Here is a 20,691-nt window from a genome sequence, read left to right on the forward strand (position 1 = left end):
TGTTTGGAGACGGCCTGCTCTCAGGCTTCATGAAATGTTTATTATCAGTTCGGCAGGGTAAAACCCCTCATCTCACCGACAGCCTTCAGGTCTGTTTCGAGGAAATAATACCAAGAGTTTTCGGCTGCTGTTTAAAGCAGATATCGAATCGCAGAATTCTATTCGGATGGAAATCTAATGTAATGCTCATGTTACCTCATTTAGCAGACACGTGCATGGCCAAAAATTCCATTTGTTTGACACACTAACACCCCATTAGGGCGCCGATAACAATTACCGAGCTTTTTAATTAGTGTCTTGTTGTATTCCGTTTATTAATTTTCCAAACCACAGAGCATGAATTATTTAATAAACCGTAGTAAGAGTATAGGCCTATTCAAATGTAATGCTAAAGGAGAATCATGCCCGAAATCGTGCGACATTTATTAAAAAGTATTATTATTATTATTATTATTATTAGGCTATTGCTCATTAGACCATTTTGTATCTTATGTATTTACAATTTTGTCTGCAATTTAGGATGTTAAATTGAAGACATTTTCTCGTCTCGTCAGTAAAAACGTGAATTTCGTGATAAAAAAAAAAAAAAAAAACTATTTTCACTGGTCTAACGGAATGCAGTCTGAGAAATCCAGATCATGGAAATGAAGAGCAATAAAAATGTATAAATAATGCATGTTTCTGGAGTAATGACTGTATATCAAATATTTGTGCTGATAAGGAAGCCACTGCAAGACAGAGAAAGAAAGAAAGAAAGAAAGAAAGAAAGAAAGAAAGAAAGAAAGAAAGAAAGAAAGAAAGAAAGAAAGAAAGAAAGAAAGAAAGAAAGAAAGAAAGAAATGCTATTGGATCCAGGGTCTGGTTAATATTTAGTTGATTTTTTTATTTTTTTATTTTATTTTTATGCGTCATTGCATGTTAATTATCTTTTACGTTTTAATTATGGCATACAACTTTTAAATCCATATTTTCGCTTTTTTTTTCTTCTAATATGTATTTTAAATGTAATTGTGCCATATATGTATCTATAACTGTGAGCATGTGTATATCTCTGATCATTTCCAATCCTAATAAACATTCATATTTTTTTCATTTCTCATTTATGTGTAGGCAAAATATAAACAATCATACAGTAGCTAAATGTGTCTGAGATGTGTCTGTCTGTGCTATAGAATAAGATACACCCCAATGACAGCCTCCACTTTGATTTTCCATCGTTTATTTAGAAGATCGCCGGGACTGGAGCCCTGCAGCTGGATTTGGCTAACAGAATGAGAGAAGTTTGGATGAGAAGATGGAGAGACAGCAGACTGTTGGACAGGTGCACAGGTATGACAGAGTGATGCGCACGTGGCCGCTGTTTGTAAACATACGTGTGCACAAAATAAAATCATTACAACCTTTTTTTTTTTCTTCTCAGGAACAATTAACACGACAAACAACGTTGTGTCTTTATGTGAAAACAGGCATTAAACAGTGACTTACACCATCCACAAAGGTCTACCAGTAGATACTCTATGTAGTGCTTGGTAATTTTTTTTTTTTCTTTCAATGCATAGAATGTTTGCACTGCAAACCAAAGTATACAAACCAACGAAATTATATTTCAGGACAATTTTGCTTTGTAAATATAATCATCTTTATCATGCGAGTTAACTAATATCCGCAGAGGAAGAATTCTGATTTGCCAAAACAATAATAAATAGACTAAATAATAAGTAATAAAATAAAATAAAAAACTGGGAATTCAGTTTTGCACGGTGAGCAAGTGTCATTTGTACGTATATTTATATATATACACAAAAGCATTAGAATATATCTAACCAATCTAAATAACAGTAGATTTCAGTGCAATTTCAACAAATACGAGCGGTGGTTGCCACCTTTATTTAAAAGGGACTCTGTATACTTTTCTTTTCCTGTTCAGTTCTGTATTCATCAGAGCAGACCTTTGAAATACCGAATGTTCATCAGCAAGACTGTGGAAATGGGATCTGCTTTTAACACATTTAATAATCAAAAATATAGCAGTTCCCTGTTACGAATGAATAAGTACACAAATATGCTGAACATAAATACATAAATAAATAAATACATAAATAAATAAATAGGATAGAATTAAACTATGAGGTAATCCATCAATGGCTATTTTTCGTCATTCGGAATAAACGTCATTGGGGCAACAAAAATAAATGTAGAGTTGAACCGCAGAAAAGTAGTTCGTCTGGATTACCTGTTATTTGCATACTTCACATTCACCAGTACAGTGAAAAGAAACATGAGTTGTGAAAATCAAACGGTACTAATCATGAGCACACGCGCTTGAGCCAAAGCGATTTTCCTTGGTCCCCAAAAGTCAGTTTTGTTTTGTTGTTTGTTTCCCTACAGAAGTATATAGTCCATCAGTGCGCCGCGGAAAATTTCAACCTCTTCTGTTTTTGTCTTTGGTTGCAAAACCATACTCGCACCACGTTCTTTTTGAGGTCCAATTTCTCGGCTATAGCCGCGATTTTCTCCGAGGACGGCCGAGGCTGGACCGCGAAATACGCCTCCAGAGATCGCTTCTCCGGGGCCGCTATGGAGGTCCGCTTGCGCTTCTTCTCGCTGCCGTTGAAAATGTCGGGTTTGCTCATTTTCTCGCGCTGGGCGCCCTCGGCCTCCTCCAGCCACGCCTGGAGGATGGGTTTGAGCGCGATCATGTTGTTGTGCGACAGAGTTAGAGACTCGAAGCGACAAATGGTACTTTGGCTCAGGGAGCCCACGCCTGGGATCTTCAGGTTGGCCAGCGCGCCCCCCACGTCCGCCTGAGTCACCCCGAGTTTGATCCTCCGCTGTTTAAAGCGCTCCGCGAACGCCTCCAGCTCCCTAGGGTCCGTGTCCGAGTCGTTGATGGAGGGCAGTCCGTTGTTGAGGAGTCCCGGCGCGCCCTGGTGCGCACCGCCGTGGTGGCCCGGTAAGAGCCCGTGGTGAGTGAGCGGCGAGTTCATGTTCATAGCAGCCTGGTGGGACAGGTGGGTGAGCCCGTGCATGTGTGAGTGCGGGTGGGCCGACGTGGAGATCAGGCCCCCGCCGCCTCCTCCTCCGCCTCCTCCACCGGCCCCTTCGTGACCGCTGGGCATCAGCGCGAGCGACGGGGAGCTGATGTGCTCCATGAGGTCGGGCGGCTCCAGGTTCTGGTGGTGGTGGTGGTGATGGTGGTGGTGGTGGTGGGCGAGTGGCACGGTGGAGGTGGACGAGCATGGCACGGTGTTCATCGTGTGGTACGTGGCGTCGGGCTTGAACGGGTGACTCTTACCCTGGGACACGGCCATGTCCACGGCCGCCAGAGCTTCGGCGCGGGCCAGGAGCGTCTCATCCAGACTGGCGAAGATGTTGCTTTGTAGCTGGAGGAGTCGGAGAGAGAGAGGGAGAGAGCGAGAAAAACAGAGAAACAGAAAGAAAGTGGAGATGTCAGCTGGGGAATAGTGTCAACACATAACACAGAGAGAATATTCCTTTTAAGAGGCTTCCAGTCATAAAAATTAATACAAAAAAAGGCTGAAGCCTGAGCCTTCAGTGAGCATGCCTTCAGAAAAGATCACAGGCGTGCGGATGATTGCTGTGGAATACATGAAAAAAACATTAAGGCAGAATATGCGCCTCCAGCGCTCCTCCTCGCGCGCAGAGGAGAACGCAGGAGAAAAGCAGAAGTTTGGAGCTCGTTTACCTGTGGAGTCTGCAGACAGGCTCTCCTGATCGCCTCCGAGCTCGAGTGCAGAGTTGTGTACTTGTGCTCAGGTAAGCTGGGATGCATGGCGAAATGCGCCTGTTTGCTGTTCATGGACATCATGTTTGCGCTAGATCCGGTTTAGATAAAGTGCAACGAAAGGAGGATAAAACCCAAAGCGAGAGAGGCCAGGTCCTCCCGCCTCCTCTTCTGGCGTCGGGCGGATGCGGTAGCGCTCGCTTGCTGATGGTACAGAGAAGATGCCCGCAGTGTGTGTGTGTGCGTCTCTGTTTGGCTCTGCTGTGTGTGGATGAGGAGCGCTCTTACACCTGAGTCCCTCACATCTCGTCCGGCAGCCTCGCCTATTCTCGCGAGACGAGCGCGATTGACTCTCTTCTCCTCCTCTCTTCTCATATCATCGCGCCTCTTCTCGTCTCATGTCCTCCTCGAACTGTAAATCGGCCTAATGACGGAGAGGGGGGCTTCCATACCTGTGGATTCTGTGCGCATGCGTGGTGCCTTCACTGATTTAGAATGTTGTTTGTTGCTTTAAACGGAGACAGTGTAACCGCTAACATTCGATATGCAAATGAGGGCTGACTGTGTAAATGTCTGAATAATAGATTTGTTTTTCTTCTTCTTCTTTTTGTAAAAATACATCCAAACTAATCAGACACTTTTAAGTTGGGCATAATTCAGTTTTTTTTTTTTTAAATAAATAATATTAAAATGTTTATAATAAGCATATTTATTTTAACCAATGAAATAAAAGCAAAATGGAAACATGAAATATATAGTTTATATGTAGCCTAATTCATTTTATTTTATTTGTATTAATCGTTTGCAAAAAATTAAATGCATTAATAAATTGTAACCATTGTTGATTCCATAGCTATTCGTTTATTTCAGTTTCAGGAGAATTTGCAAACGTGAATATTTTAATTTAGCTAATGTTTATGGTTGCACCGCGTTGATTCATTAAGAAACTCTATATATCAGATAAGATAAAGGGAAAAAAGAAAAACGAATTAATATTTGCATAATATAAATATATAACGAAAATCGTTTAAGACATTTTAGATATAAATATTCATACATTACAAATGACGTCAACAGAAATGCGCAGACATCAAAATTGAATCTGTATTTATATCAGATCTATATTGTATTTGAATATTTAAATTTCGCTCACGTTAACGCGTCATGGTGGCATTGCCTTGATTGATTACGCAACTTTAACTATCATGTATATTTCACTAAACTCTAATCACTGCATGAATTTTTAATCGCCCAGCGCTTTTAGTTGGAGCTAATGAAGTGTTAATTCACTAGCATTAATTAATTCTTTAAAAGACTGTGAAGGATGTGGGTAGTAAATGGATTTGTTTAGTATTCTGGTGAAGACACATGAAATAATTCAGCACTGAACACAGAAAGACAATGTGTTTGCGTGCACTATTACTAAAATTACGACGTTTACTGTTGTTATCATAACACTAAATCAAAGGTTTTGAAAATGAAACTATAAATTAAAGGCATACAAAAGTTTATTTAGATAACATCCAGGTACAAAAACATTTACGAAAATATCTGAAAAATATTAAATGACTTAATATTTTCATACTGTATGCACAAATAGCATTTATTGTTTTCACAGTTTAAATACAGATTTATTCAGAATGCCAGGTAATTCTGCACAACCACAAAAAGCTGAAATTCAATAGAAAAAAAAATATGTTTAATTTCTAGAGAAGTTTAATGGTAACACCTTATCCCCTCAGGATACTGAAATGGTTTTTATATCATACAGTAACATGATCCAGCGCACACTGCTGTCATCATAATGAACAGTGAGGCAAATTTGTAATAAAAAGCCCTGATGGAATAGAAAGGCTGTTAAATCTTGTTGTTCTCCTGAAAAGTCATTGAAATCATGCTGGAAGATCATGCTGTAAAATACTTGAAATGTTTCTGCTTCTACTTTAGTTTGGAGAGTTTGGAAGGGCTGGAGATGGACAATCCTGTGGGACACTTGCGTTTGGTGGGCTGGCTGGGATTTTCCACCGTATCTCCAGCTATGTCACTGACCTCAACATCACAATGGGTGGTCTCCTGTGTCAAAGATGTGGTTTGGTGCTCTCCTGCTGTTCCAGGATCAGCCAAGAGGTTGCTACAGAAATCCAGTTCTGGTATTTGGGTGGCATCAAAGTCTGGAGAGCGTGAGGATGAGGATGATGCCAGGGGAAGGTGAGAGACCTGACTGTTGGAGCTCTCACCCTCAGCCATCATAGAGTCCAGCTCAGAGATCTTGTCCAGGTACGCTGCATCCATACAAGCCTCACTGTTTCCCATAGGGTCCTCGGACGGCTCCAAATTCTCTCTGTTTTCATCCAGACGGGGCAGCTCGGGTCCGCAGTCCATCCAGCCTCCACACAAGACCTCTCTGTCTGAATTCACAGCGGTCTTCTGACTGAAAGGAGCGCCTTTGTTGCCTTGGAAGGATTCTGGGCTTTGGCTGATTGAGGAAGAGCTGGCAGGGCCCTGGCAATCATCAAAACTAAGTCTTCTCAGGTAAGTGAGAGGTTTGAGACCTAACTTTCGGTCACTACACACCACAGGACTCTTCAAGCTCAGAGATCTGAGAGCCGAGGAGGGTGTAGAGGGAACAGTAACATCTTTGAGTCCATCCTTCTGTGGACTCAAGGTCCCTCCTAGAAAACACACATCAGATGTAGTCAGGAGGTGCCCGTGGTTGTTGGGAAGCTCTGAACACTTTCGGTCCAGGTCTGTACAAACAGAAGTTTCCTCCATTTCACTCAGGCTCCTTCGCATCAGGGCAATCCTTTCAATCCCTCCGTTTTGAGTCCCTCCAGAGGCAGCGTTTGAACAAACACTTTCTTCAGACTGAGTGTCATCCCTCTGGTTCTGGGCTTCAAGTTCTTCGATGTATTTATCGCTGCGCTCCAGAGCTCTTTTCAGCTGGGCCACGTCCCGCTCATACTGATGAATTTTGGCCTCGAGAGCTGCGACTGTATACCGGCCAAACCTCAATGTAAAACACAGACAAACCACAAAAAAAATCAGTTACTAATACTGTGTAAATATCCATAAATAAATAAAAAATATATATTTTTTGTTGTTGTCAACGTTTAATCTAACTCAAAATGCAAGTCAGTACACTTCACCAACATTGTATAATGAACATTGTGCTTACTTTTGAGGAGATCTGCTGTCCACTTCTGCTTTCAAGTGCATATTTTCCTGGATTAGGTCAAAATTTTGGGACCGCAGAGTTTTGTTAGCCTGAGGGAAAAGAAGCATGTTTCTTTCAGAATAGTTGCTTTTTTTTCTTTTTTTTAAACACAGAAGACAAATAACACCCTTTCCCATATTTCCAATGGTCAGTGAAAATTCTTTTAGAATATAGAGAAAAGCTGGGACTAATATATATATATGCTCTAGATGTGGACTAAGCACCAAGCCATTGCAACCATATCTCTTTACTGTAATATGATATGAATGATAAGGGTTTTTCAACAACTGATACATGCTGATGTTAAGAGAGTAGCCCAAAGAATGCCAAAAATATGTATAAAATAGTTAGATGATAGCAAATGAGACCATTTCTCACATAAAAAAAAAAAATTCTTTTGACATGTTTCCTCAGAATGTACAGCAAAATAATTGAAAACTGAAAGTTATTATCCATTGACAAGAGATGATTTATGAAAATAACAATGACCAAATGAGCACAGTCAATGCAGATTATCTCAAAACGGCTAAATTATGGGGCGATATTTCTAGTTTTGCGCTTTTTTTGGCCAGTGTCTAATCTCTCTCTTTTTTTTTTTTTACAATCCCATTCATACTTCCTTCAGCTTTTCGAGGTCCTGTTTGACATTCCTGTAGAGGTCATTGGCAGCTCTCAGCTTATTGGCCGACTCCTCCAGAGCGCTCGGGTCAACAGTACTGCTTTCGCTCTGAGGAACCAAGACCGTGCTCGGTTCCAGAGCTGTCTTAAGTTGCATCTCAAGGCTCAGGTTTTTGCTTTTCAAGTCCTCGTTCTCTTTCAAGAGGGTTTCGATTTCATCCTGTAAGACAGATGATTCATAAGCTCTGGCTTTTGTTGCATAGCTAGGTCCATTTTTATTTTTTTACAGGCATATTTTACACTGCCCAACCAAAACAGAGTTGCTGTTTGGATTTAAACAGTCAAATGCTTAAGAGTCTATGATTGGATCAGTGATTATTATGTTTCTAGTATGTTAGTGTTTGGCTTTCATTTCTTAAACAAACATGTAGGAAGACACATCATGGCCAATGTCCAGATTCATCAGGATCAAACTGTGAAAGAATGGTTGTGAGGAGCATGAAGAATAATTTACACACATGAATTGTCCCCTCTGAGTCCAGACGTTAAACTCATTGAAAGTCTTTGGGATGTGCTGGATGAGACTTTACAGAGTGCTGGACTCTTGCATTGTCAATACAAGATCTTGACAAAAAATGTATGCATCACTTGATGGAAATAATGTTGTGATGATGTTATTTCCATCAAGAGGTGCATTGCATTGTCATCCTGGAATATGGCCATGATGTGTCTTCCTACATGGTTGTCTAAGAAATGAAAAGAGTCTAAGACACTCCATCAATTATGCTTAGAAGAACAGTTGCCAAACATATAACATGCTAGAAACATAATATCTGCACTGAATTTCAATACAGGAAAGAAATTTGTATTTATCAAACCATTTCATTGGGAAAAAATACCTCATATTCTCGCAAAACCAGCTCCCCTCGAGTCTTTCGGAGGCGTCTCTTCACAGAAGAGCTCTCGTTGGATTCACTGTCAGTTGTGGCTCCTGTGAGCATTAACACACACACACACACACACACACAGAGGAGAAAGAAAGAGAGATAATTAATCACATTCATCCTACCTAAAACAAACAAAGTTATATTGCTTACATTGAAAAAATAACAAGATATGATTGTGTGAGGTCTCATTACCAATGATTTCTCTGCAGGGGTTTTCTGGGGTGATGGCGACTCGACAGGTGGGACATTGACTGCTCTTCTCCAGCCAAACTTTGATACAGTTGGAGCAGAACACATGGTTGTTGCAACAAATGACCGGCTGACGCACCTTTGAGGTGTAGATCAGAGCAAATCAAAAGGTGAATGCAACATCATGACTGTTAACATTTAAGGGATAGTTCACCCTTAAATGAAAGTTCTGTCATCATTTACTCACCCTCAAGTTGTTCCAAACCTGTATGGATTTATTTCTTCTGCTGAACACAAAAGAAGATATTTTGAAGAGTATGGGTAACCAAACAGTTGATGGGCCCCATTGACCTCCATAGTATGGAAAAAATAAAAATAAAAATAAATACTAATACTAAGTCAGTGGTGCCCATCAATTTTATACAGGTTTGGAACAACTTCAGGGTGAGTAAATGACAGAATTTTCATTTTTTGGGGGGGTGAACTATCCCTTTAACATTCCTGCTTATCTGGTCCATTTTATCTGACATCGCCCTCTGTGATTATTTCAGGGATTCATTACCAGCAGAGCACAGTGTTCAGGTGAGTGCTGGAATTGTCAGTTTAGTTCATTTGTGTTTTGGGAGAAAACTAAATCAGAAGGGACCCTTGGTGCTCTACTGTAATAATACTATCGCTGTTTTGAGTTACAGAAACGTTATTATCTTTACAAGCACGTATTTTTACACAGTATCTTAACTGATAGATGATAAAAGAGCTGTGCATTACATTAAAGTGGTTTTAATTTAAAGACCGAGATGTATCAACAATCAACAAACATGAAGTTCACGCGCGCACTGCACGACTTTGTGTTCAACTCCTGCCGTATTTAAACTAAGTGTATTAAAATTGTTACCTTTCCGAGGCAAATCTGGCAGGATATCGGTAAAGTCAATGAAAGAGTGACGTTTTGAAAACTTTGCGCCATGATTTAGTCCTCCTCGGAGATTTGAAACATGATCCAAAACTCCCTCCAACAGAAACAAAGTAACTAGCAGCACACGCGACTACGGCAAGCGCAAAGTACTAAACTACAGCGAAACGCGTCTGTCTCAGACTACTGTACGTTCTCACTGTGGTGAGTAGTGTTAGACGATTGTGGTTATTAATGCTTACAAAGCAAAGTTTTGTATTTATAGAATTTATGGTCTCTCCACTAATTCCTCCGTGTCTAGTATATCATATTTACTGCTAAAAATAATTTTGATGTATTCCTTCAGTTACCAACAGCAACAAACAATGCTGCGTTCACGCCATGGCGTAATTACGGTAACGTTAGTTTCGAGATGACAACATCTCTTCTACTAAGAGCTGTTCACGTCCTTGGACTGTGAATTATGCGTTTCATTCAGTGGCAACGATATCAACACCTAAATGAGTGGTCAAGTGGTATAAGTAGGAGCTCTCAGAAAATTCCCAGTTTACAAGCTGTAATTACGAGTTATTTGCGAACGCTTTTTACAAGTTGGAATCTATATCTCGTAATTACGGCAATGGCGTGAACGCGCCTAAAAATAACAAATAATTATAATGGTAAAAACATTATTAGTCGATAATATTAATAAGATGGTTGTTTTGGTTGTGGTTGTGCATTATTATAAACTTATTATAGACAACCTGTGCTTAATGTTTTTTTTTTCATTGCTAGTCTTTTATAGTAGGCTACAATGTGATTATTGCTGCAGGTAGACCAACTTTACCAGTGTAGCCTAGTTAAAACATAATTGTTGATGTAGTCACGTTTGGGAGGAATACATTTTATTTGTATGGCCTGACCAAATGTTAAATACTTTATACATTTATTCTTAAATCACAGCCTGATGTCTTAGTGATCAGGTAGCTGTCCATCTCAAATGTGTCCTTAAGGGCATTAACAATTGGTATATTCACAATGAGATCACTATTAGATCAAAATATACAAAAACAAAATGTATAGAGTGACCAATTGTTATAATAGCAAATAAAAGCCAATCTGTGTACATTTTTACTACTCATAATGCTTCTCTGTCCCTCTTGTTCTGCTTATGCGTCTCTTTACGTCGGCTCTTTGTTTCAAGAGTTTTATTACAACAGTGTAAACCGTTTTACTTCATTTTTATTCGATCTCATAATTCATTGGTCATCGCCAAATGATGGCTTTATTATCCCATAATGACAGACCCAGTGGCTGAGCGCTTGTGAGATAACTTCATTAGCATCGAACTGATGCAAAACAATGTTGTACATTGATTGCATCAAGCGGACTATTGGTGCTGCGACTACATTACTGTCATTTGTTGCAGGTCTGTCATGTCAACACAGCCCATGGAGACTTCACTTTGTCTAGACTATGAGTAGTCAAACTGTACGCCAGTAGGTCTGAAACTTAGATTTAGACATCTGCATGTAGAATAATTCCTGGAGAGAGAGTTTGCACACATTTGTAAGCAAAGACCAAACTGCTGAGCACGCCCTTACATAATAACATAAATTTGCCTTGTTTTCTTATTTTTACAGAACCACCTCCCCCTTTTGTCTCTCCTGTCAGTGAGATCAGCATCTCAGAAATACACACAAAAATCGCTTGCTACTCACTTTATCATTCGTAAGTGGAACAAGAGCTGTGTCAACAAGAGACGTCCATTTCATCACAAGTCTCCAGTGAAATGATTCATCCAGAGCAGTTGGATGACACATAAGACTGCGAAAAGGCCCATTCGGAGATGACGTTGCTAATAGAGAGGTATGGGTTGATTTGATTAGCTGAGAACTCATTTATTATATTATACACTACTGTTCAAAAGTTTGGGGTCGGTGCATTTAAAAAAAAAAAAAAAACTTTTGGAAGTCTTTTATGCTCACCAAGGTTGCATTTATTTGATCAATAATACAGTAAAAACAGTAATATTGTAAAAAAATATTACAATTTAAAATAACTTCTTTCTATTGTAATATATCTTAAAATGTAATTTATTCCTGTGATCAAAGCTGAATTTTCAGCATCATTACTCGAGTCTTCAGTGTCACATGATCCATCAGAAATCATTCTGATTTGCTGCTCAAGAAACTTTACTTATTACTGTCAATATTGAAAACAGATTATACATTTTTTTAGGATGCTTTGTTGAATTGAAAGCTCGAAAGAATAGAATTTTTAATTAAAAATAAATATTTTGTAACATTATAAATGTTTTACTGTCACTTTTAATCAATTTAATGCATCCTTACTGAATCAAAGTGTTAATATCTTTTTTTTTTTATAATCTTACTGACCTCAAACTTTTGAACTATAAGCATGTTCATTATGGTCAGTGTGTTTGATGCATAACAATGTGTTTGAAGACCAATAAGAGGTAGAGAAGTCTTGTGAAATTAGTTTGAAAATATTTATTTGCAATTGCACATGTAAAAATCTAGTTCAGATCATATTATCGGAACAGTTCAGATACTCTAAAGATTGTATTTTGCCCACATGTGCTTCAGACAATGGTTTGTAATCTTTCCCCCATTAATTGGTGACAGTCAATTAATCACAGCCGGTTGAGAACCGCAGGATCTATTGATCTTGTCGGAGGCCTTATTTTTCATCCCTTAAATGACACAGATCGGCACATTTGCCTTGGCCGGGTAATGGAGGGTGGTGAGCCAATGACCCGTGTGTCAGGCCTACATGTGTCCCATGCTCCCCCATCATGAAATGGCATCTTTACCATTTAAACTGGAAAGGTTTAGACTGCCCTAAGAGCAAGGCGCTGGGACAGGCCTTGCTCCGCTGCTCAGCTGACCTTTCTGTTTAAAGCTTAATCACTGGCAAATGCTTACATTAATTAGCCTGCCCTCTATCTCTCTTTCTCTATCCCCCCTCCCCACCCACACACACACACACACACACCAACGTGGCCATCATGCCAGTGGTTTTTGCGTCGCTGGCAAACCAGAATGAGTGTAACCTGCAGTCGCGCACATCTTGAGGACATTAAGACATTTCCCCCGCACTCCTGCAGGCTCCGTGTATTGATTAGCGTGGCCCCTGACCGCGATCGCTGCGGTGCGAGAGAGTGTGTCATGGAGATGAGGGGCCCCTGCTGTCCATGGGGCTCTTTCCTAAGCCACAGTCGAGCCGCAGCTGACGCCCCCTCCACAGCTCAGGCACCTTTCATTGCCCTTTCGCAACCCTGCCCTTTAAAAGTCGGAGCGGCATCCGGTTCTTTACATTTTGTATCATGTATTGAAGCTCACGGCATCTGGAATTATCCATTATGTGTCAGAAACTGTGCTTAAAGCTTGCAAAGGAGGAGTAAAACATCTTTGGAGACGCTCAAACCAGATGTGTTCCTGCGTAAAGATTATTTGTGTAATTAGTTTTTGTTAAACCACTCCATCTTAAAACACAGACCCCCAGTTTCACAGACATGGTTTAAGCCTAGTCCCAGACTAAAATGCATGTTTGAGCTGTTTTTACTGGAAGCAACCTGCATTGACAAATCTTAAAACGTGTCAGTGCCATTGTTTTGTCGCTCAATATGTACACAAGTAATGTTTTTTTTTTCTAAGGCACGTTTATAAAAGCTACTTAAATGCCCTAATCTAGCTGGCTTAACCTAAACCCTGTCTGTGAAACCGGGCCAGAAAGAACTATAAGTATTCTGTGGGATGATTCCTCTTTAAAAACTTTGCTCTGTTTGTTATCCTGACCAGGGGCGGGGCCAGTTGTTTGTTCAACCAATGACAGATGGGAAACGTGTTTGGAAACAGGCATTATTTCTGCAGTTCTGTTTGTTGACGGCTTGTAGCTGACAACATCTCGTGGCAATTCGTAATTATTTTACGTTTTGCTGAATTGGTGGCTAATTCGTATGAAGGCATACGATCTTATTCGTACATGTTTGTACGATCTGCTTACGCCCCAGTGATGGGTAGGTTTAGGGGTGAACCTTCATTCCTACTTTTTTCTAATAGATGTACATTTGTGTACGATTCACATTGTACAAATTCATCCGAAATTCCAACCAAGTACCACAGTTAAGTTTTCCTGTGAGATCAGGTTAGTATTTACGGAGCCACCAAATGGAAATGGTGAAAGAAAAAAAACATGAGATGGAGGTAAAATTATTCGTCAATGCTTTTGCGCTCTCTCGCAAATGTTTTGCGTTCTCCTGTGAAACTTTGCGTTCGCTCGCAAAGACCTCAAAAGGTTTTGCGAGCGAACGCAAAGTTTATCGGGGGAACGCAAAAGCATTGACTTATTATATCTTTTTTTTTTCACCACCATGTCCCTTTGGGGCTCTGTAAGTATTGAAGACTGAATTTACAACAAATATTGACTACTGTTCAATAGATAAATGTATTTGAAAGAGGTCTCTTATGCTCACTAATGCACAGTAGCACCTCACTGCAGTACACAAGATCCAGGGGGCGGAGTTGGATCCAGATCTAAGGGGTGGAGATTGGTAGGTTTAGGGATCAGGGGGTGGGGATGGGTAGGTTTAGGTATATGTAAGGTGGGAGGAGTTGGATCTGGATCCAACTCTTCCCCCTGGATTTCGTGTTCTTTCTTTGATAAAAAATACAGTAAAAAAGTTGTAACATATTTACAAATTTAATGTGATGCTAATCTGAATTTTCAGCATCATGACGCCAGTCTTCAGTGTCACATGATCCTTCAGAAATCATACTAATATGCTGCTGCCGCTCAAGAAACATTCCTGATTATTATTACTGTTAAAAACAGGTGTAGAAACTGAGATACATTCTTGTTTCAGGATTCTTTGAAAAGAGGATATTTTTGAAATAGAAAGATTTTATAACATTATAAATGTCTTACTATCACTCGCTGAATTAAAGTAATAATTTCCTTAAAAAAATAAGAAATCTTAGTGCTCTCAAACTTTTAAGCAGTAGTGTAGACTTAGAGCTCTCTTAAGACGCTTGTCCTGCCCTCAGATTCATCTGATTAGATCTTTCTTACAAACTGACATTGATCCGCAGGGTTGCATGTCAAAAGTGGAGCTATTTTTAACTTAGACACAGATAAAAATAATAAGAAAAAAAAAATCAGAAACAGTGACAGCGACCAAAGACATCTATATGGCGCATGCAAGTTAAGCACAAGAATGCATTCTCTAATTCAAAGACCAGGCACAAAATGAATGCATGCATAAAAACACTTCTCTAATGGAGAGCGTGGGATGCCACCCCAATTGTTAGTATCAAAGTCTGTTCTCTAGCTGTTTCCCACCACCCCCCTCCTCTCTCTTTCTCTCTCTCCAGCCTCAAATTTATTCTCCTCCGCGGGTGCAGTTTTAGTGGTGGGCCATGCGTCGCGGTGCAGAGAGGAGCAGCGTGCGCTGGTTTTATTGCATTGCCTACAGGCTGGTTGAGCCACACGACTCGCTCGTGCCGCCCCCCCACCCTTCCACACCACAGATGAGGCTCCACTCAGCCCCGACAGTCCTGGGCTCCGCTACACCCCTCTTCCTCCATCCGTACCTCTCTCAAGGGGCCCCTGGGAGCCGAGGGTGGATTATTATGGAAATACTATCATCCACTGGCCCTCTGAAGCACAGCTGGGCAGGGCCATCATTACATGCACTGTCGCAATCTGTTCTGGGAAGGGCGAACGCAAACGTCACGGCACAGATGAGAGTGGCATGCATAGATCACAGAAAATGTGATTAAAATGTGTGCGGGTGAAGAATGCAAAAAACTTCTCATATATCAAGTGCCTTCAAAATGACCTCCATAAATTTTGTACTTTTTGCCTCCGGTTTTATTAGGGCGTGTAACTTACGTGTAAATAAGACTATAAATACATTTTCATCTCAGATATTTTATGTCCACCTGCATTACGGCCGGTTTCTCTGCATCACAGGCCTAATGCTGTTGTGTTACAGCGCTGATATCAGCGTAATCTGTGCGGCAAACGTCGCCGGTTTTGTTCCTGTCGAGGAACGGATGGTGTGTCCGTGTATCAATCATAGTCACCGGTCTGAGCGCTGACCAGCCTCTGAGTGATTGCGTTTAGTTCCTTACGAGATATTTCTGCTGTGCTTGTTATCAGATTAACCCGCCCACTGAGGCTTATCATTCACTGCCCAATAAACGGGGTCAGTCACATCCATCAAATTACTGTACTCGCGCTTTCTGCCTCAATCTCCTTTACTTGCTCAAGCAAAGCTTCTTTGTAAATGTAAACAAAACAGTAACATAATCATCACTGGTTCAACCTGAGTTATAAAATCCTCATTTCATTTATTTGTAGCACATATACTGTCATAGATTTGTAGAAAAAGTCGATAAAAGAGCATAACATATTCTCATGCTTAAAACAGAGGTGGAATTTGTCACAATGATCCATTAAAAATGCATAGAAGCTCATTAACTTTTGCAGAGACAGAAAGCTCTGTCTTACAATCTTTCTTTTTGTATCACTTCTTTTTATATATTTTTGCAATATTGGATTCAAGGCGACAGCTTTATGAGTCCAGCATGTGATCTTTTGAATTCAGTGTGTAAAAAAACTGATTTTTGAGAATATGCAAATTGAACGTTGAGCTAAAATATATAAAAAAAAATATATTAAAAAAGTATTTATTTATTTTTATTTATTTTAAATTGTTTGATTTGTTTAATACTTTATTTTGTTTTTTAAATTTTTTTTATTATAATTATAATTATTTTATTATTATGCATTTTTTATTTTTATTAATTAAGTTAATTTGTTTTACCGCAGGGCTGTTTAAATGAACTAGGCAAAAAAAAAGTGATTAACACTGATGAAAAATAAAAAATGGTTAATCACATCACTAACCATTAGACACTGAATATACATTTTCCAATATAAACTGTAACCTAAAATCTTAGTGTTAATTAACATGTGCATAATTGACATGCACCAATCTCCAAAATGAAAAAGTGCTCATTTTTAAAGTCACTTCTAATTGTGGCCTCACGGCATGTGCGTAGACATGCAAAACACGCGTCTTGTAATCAAACACACTCTGAGCATAAGGGCTTATTAATTATTAGTGCCCACTTGACTTCATATTGTGCTGCTGGTGGCCTGGTCAAAGATTATAATTACCACTTTGCTGTTTGTATCGTATTCATCTCCTCTTGCCTATAGTACTGTATTACTCTCAGCATCTCCCCTTCTCTCTCTCTCTTTCACTCTCTCTCTCTTTCTCTCTCTCTCTCTCTCTCTCTCTCTCTCGTACACAAGACCAAAAGTGCAGGCACATCATTTATTGATAAGACAAAAAGAATGTAATGAAATTATCAATGTTCTTGAATTAATTATGAACATGATTAAGAAAGCTAAAATCTCAGGAGCCGGGATCTCATTACCCATTCAGTCTCAGGGATTGCTTTCATTCAGGGAGAGGCAAAAGAAGCCGTCCACCCGGCCCGGCTCGAGCAGTCGTCTCTCGCCCCAGCATGGAGCTCCTCTTTACCCTGCTTCTCTGTCCCTGATTTACTCCCTCCCGCTCCGTCCTGCTGGAGCCAAATGAGATCCACGACCGCTGGCACGCAGAGAGGTCCTGACCTTCCCCTCTAGATACCAGCTCCTCACTGGAGGTAAGAAACACAAGCTGGTTTTACTGGAGTTTAGCAGTCCTGGGAATAGTCTGTTTATACTGGATGGTATTGTTCTAATTGTGGATAATTGCTTCTCTACTTTTCTGTTATTTAAAGTTTTTTTCAGTGAAGCTGTCTTATGTTTGTATGGAGGGTGTGTGTGTGTTTCTTTAAAGTCTGAGGACACACATACAATGTGAAGTGTAGTTTTTAAAATCCATTGAAATTTAAGTTTGGAATTTGCATATTGACTTTTATTAAAGGAACAGTAACAATTTAAGGCCACAGAATGTAAGAAGCCATTCATGCAAACTATCATTAAACATGAGTGCTTTGACTGGAATAATTTCAGATATATGTATTATGGTTATTGGGAGTAATTTCTGGCAAATTAATACATCTAATTGGCATTTTATATATATATATATATATATATATATATATATATATATATATATATATTTTATATATTTTGCTCTACTCATAAAGCATGCCAATTTAATTTTGCAAAGTACTTTTTTTTTTTTTTTTAAACAGACTTCTGTATAAAGGAAAATTATTAAAATATCTTCTGGAGTTCTAAATGTTTTGTTGGGTCCGATAAAGCATTCAATCGGTTTTGTATTAAAAGTTTTCCAATTTTCTTCGGGTGTCTGTCGCGTCAGTCATTCAGGATCTTTGCATTATTATCGTGCCTTCGCTGAGTATTTATTTTTTACCTGCTTGTTTATAGAACGAGTCGCTCTTGTGGAGACGAGTGTGAGTGTGAGAATGACAATTGGTAGTTTTTTTTCCCCGTTTCTTTGGTCACATGGGGAAATGTGCGCCAGTATATGGGCGTCCCCAAAGGAATGGAGCTGGGGTTTCAGAGTCCCATCGCTCCCAATGTCTCTGTCTTTCTCCCTTCCTGTCTATCTTTCTCATATCCCTGTTTTCTTGCCTCTTTTTTCTTTCTCTCAATCTCTTGTGTCTTCCCATCATCAGGCTCCAACACACACACACACACACACACACACACACACACACACACACACACACACACACACACACACACACACACACACACACATTTACTGCACTCCTGCATTGTAAAGCCGCCCATAAGGGAGCGGTGTGCAGTTGGTGGAGAACTTGTCGCATTGTGATGATACTTTCTCAACTATTTGAGATAGTAGGTGGTGGGTGGGTGGCGCAGTGGATAAGACACATGCCTTTGGTGTGAGAGACCCGGGTTCGAATCCACTGTGAGATACCAATGTGTCCCTGAGCAAGACACTTAACCCCTAGTTGCTCCAGAGGCGTGCGACCTCTGACATATATAGCAATTGTAAGTCGCTTTGGATAAAAAAAAGCGTCAGCTAAATGAATAAATGTAAATGTAAACTATTTTGAGGCCCTGCAGTAAACATGTGTCCTGATGTCTTTAACATGACCTAAACAGCTAAAAACACACCAAGCTGTCATTATTCTTCTAGATGAGAAGGTTTATATGTATGATATTCGTGTTTTGCGCGGTCTCCGCGGGTAAGAAAGCCTGTGGAGGATAATGAGAGCTCTCTGGCCTGAGGATTGATCCGTGTATTGGATCTCACATAAGACTGCTGTTACTGGATATTACCCAGCGCTATCGGCCAGCCGTGATGGCCTCGTGATAAGAAGTGCTTACCAAAGGGGAAGCTCCTACAGGGCAGATACGGTTTCTCAGCCGCCCTCAGGGGACCGTCAGCCTCATGCTGCTGAGCTCAGGAACTTTTTACCTCATCAAGTAAATTCAGACCCTTATCTAGTTACCAAGCAGGCCTCTTCCAGTCGAACAAATATTTCTGCCCATTGTCACTGTCAGTGCTGGGAGCAGTCACATTACAGGGCAGCTGCTTTTCATTGATAACCTGGGAAATTTGGGAGGTGATGGATTTGTTTGGGTAATTAGAAGCTGGAAAAGTAGTGGACGTGCTAAACTTTATCTCTTTACAAGTGCTTTCTCTGGGAGTCATTACTTTTAAGATCCGAATTCACGTGGGACGAGGATTCCCAAAACAAATTATTCCGAATTTACAGTCTGGATTGAATTTGTTGAAGTTTTTACGTCCTTTAAAGATAATGGCACTGTTGACAATGCAATCTACGTCCTGTAGCGCAGTTTAGTGTGTTCTGGACCTCTAAAAGATGCTAAGCTCTCAGATAATGAAGTGGTCGGCACGTAATGTGCCATCTCGACAGTTTCATCGGGAGTTTTTCAGCCCTTCGTCGCAGCGTTTAGGGCCCAGCAGAGAGGCGATGTAACACTCGCGGCAGAGTTTGTTTCCACCGCTGCGGCAGAATGAGCCAGGTGGCATCTGGTACCCGTTGCCTGCCAGCGGAGGAGGGCCCAGATGGCGCGTTAAGCAGGCTAATTATTTCGACACAAAACTCTGATAACGCAGCCCGCCAGGGTCCAGTTTCCCTCTTTTGAATCTTACTCACCGGGCTTTGTCTCGGAACCGCCCTCCCTCTCTTCCAGTGAATGTGTCCTTGCGGGGTTGAGTAACTGGATCCCACAAACTGGTGGTAAATTGTGAGCGATCCCATGCAGTGGGAGGTGACAGCTGTAATGTTAGTCCTGCGAGGTGTCGTGGTACAAAATGACACACTGGCTTTAGTCAATTACATTAATTCATGGACGGAGAAAAGAACAAAATCCTAAAATCTGTTGTGCTTCCACTTGCTTTTACCTGAAATGTAGTCAAACTTTGCTTAGACATATCTTTAGGAAGGGTTGAACTGTGTGAGCCATGGCCTAACACTGTGACTCTTAGGTAATGAACTCAAAAACAGGTTGTTGTTCTCATAGGATCACTGACATCAGGGAAGAACCATGTTAAATGCAAATTAATGCAACTAAACTAACGTTCAAAAAAATTTATATTCGGAATATTCTCGATCAAAAGTGACTTTAAAGACTTTTATAACATTAAAAATGATTTCAATTTTTTTTAAATGTATTTCAACAAAGAATCCTGAAAAAAAAAAAGGATCAGTTTCACACAGATGTGAAGCAATGTGAAGCTTTTGTAACATTTTAAATCTATTTACTATCACATTTAATCAATTTAATCAGTCTTTGCTAAATAAAAAGTTTTAATTTCTTCTTCTTCTTTTTTAATCACTTACCCCAAACTTTTGAACTGTAGTGTATCACAGTTTCCACAAAAATATGAAGCAGCACAACTGTTTTCAACATTGATGATAATAATAATAAATGTTTCTCGAGCAGCAAAACAAAGCATATTAGAATGATTTCTGAAGGATCATGTGACGCTGAAGACTGGAGTAATGATGCTAAAAATTCAGCTTTGATCACAGGAATAGATTACATTTTAAAATATATTCAAATACAAGAGTTA

The 20,691-nt window shown here is 40.0% G+C and overlaps 2 protein-coding genes and 1 long non-coding RNA gene across 3 annotated transcripts in view; 1 reads left to right on the plus strand and 2 right to left on the minus strand.

Moving 5' to 3' along the window:
- Nucleotides 1-1,221: 1,221 nt before the first annotated feature.
- pou4f1 (POU class 4 homeobox 1) lies at nucleotides 1,222-4,041 on the minus strand. The gene is made up of 2 exons (XM_082190237.1): nucleotides 3,707-4,041; nucleotides 1,222-3,383 (listed from the first exon to the last, which is right to left on the minus strand). Exons 1-2 carry the CDS (start codon nucleotides 3,827-3,829, stop codon nucleotides 2,403-2,405), a joined length of 1,104 nt encoding a protein of 367 aa, XP_082046363.1. The 5' UTR covers nucleotides 3,830-4,041; the 3' UTR covers nucleotides 1,222-2,402.
- Nucleotides 4,042-5,334: 1,293 nt separating this feature from the next.
- On the minus strand, nucleotides 5,335-9,778 carry obi1 (ORC ubiquitin ligase 1). The gene is made up of 6 exons (XM_082189929.1): nucleotides 9,609-9,778; nucleotides 8,717-8,852; nucleotides 8,477-8,568; nucleotides 7,576-7,797; nucleotides 6,921-7,009; nucleotides 5,335-6,752 (listed from the first exon to the last, which is right to left on the minus strand). The coding sequence occupies exons 1-6, from the start codon at nucleotides 9,678-9,680 to the stop codon at nucleotides 5,684-5,686; spliced, it is 1,680 nt and encodes a 559-aa protein (XP_082046055.1). The 5' UTR covers nucleotides 9,681-9,778; the 3' UTR covers nucleotides 5,335-5,683.
- A 1,484-nt stretch (nucleotides 9,779-11,262) lies between these two features.
- The window catches only part of LOC309513887, a 45,313-nt gene continuing 35,884 nt past the window's right edge, over nucleotides 11,263-20,691 (plus strand). The window contains exons 1-2 of the long non-coding RNA XR_014211548.1: nucleotides 11,263-11,474; nucleotides 17,109-17,308. This is a non-coding gene — a long non-coding RNA (uncharacterized lncRNA). The remainder of the gene's footprint in view (nucleotides 11,475-17,108; nucleotides 17,309-20,691) is intronic.

This window comes from Leuciscus leuciscus (assembly GCF_965113295.1).
Source record: "Leuciscus leuciscus genome assembly, chromosome: 14".
Classification (NCBI taxonomy): Eukaryota; Metazoa; Chordata; class Actinopteri; order Cypriniformes; family Leuciscidae; genus Leuciscus; species Leuciscus leuciscus.

Excerpts from the sequence above, each read along its gene's own strand:
- pou4f1 (XM_082190237.1), bottom strand. The coding sequence starts at position 3,829 with ATGATGTCCATGAACAGCAAACAGGCGCATTTCGCCATGCATCCCAGC. Across the intron at positions 3,384-3,706 it reads CCTGTCTGCAGACTCCACAG|CTACAAAGCAACATCTTCGC; the intron begins GTAAACGAGCTC and ends CGACTCCTCCAG.
- obi1 (XM_082189929.1), bottom strand. The coding sequence starts at position 9,680 with ATGGCGCAAAGTTTTCAAAACGTCACTCTTTCATTGACTTTACCGATA. Across the intron at positions 7,010-7,575 it reads ACCTCGAAAAGCTGAAGGAA|GCTAACAAAACTCTGCGGTC; the intron begins GTATGAATGGGA and ends CTTTTCCCTCAG. Across the intron at positions 6,753-6,920 it reads GACAGCAGATCTCCTCAAAA|GTTTGGCCGGTATACAGTCG; the intron begins GTAAGCACAATG and ends TTTTACATTGAG.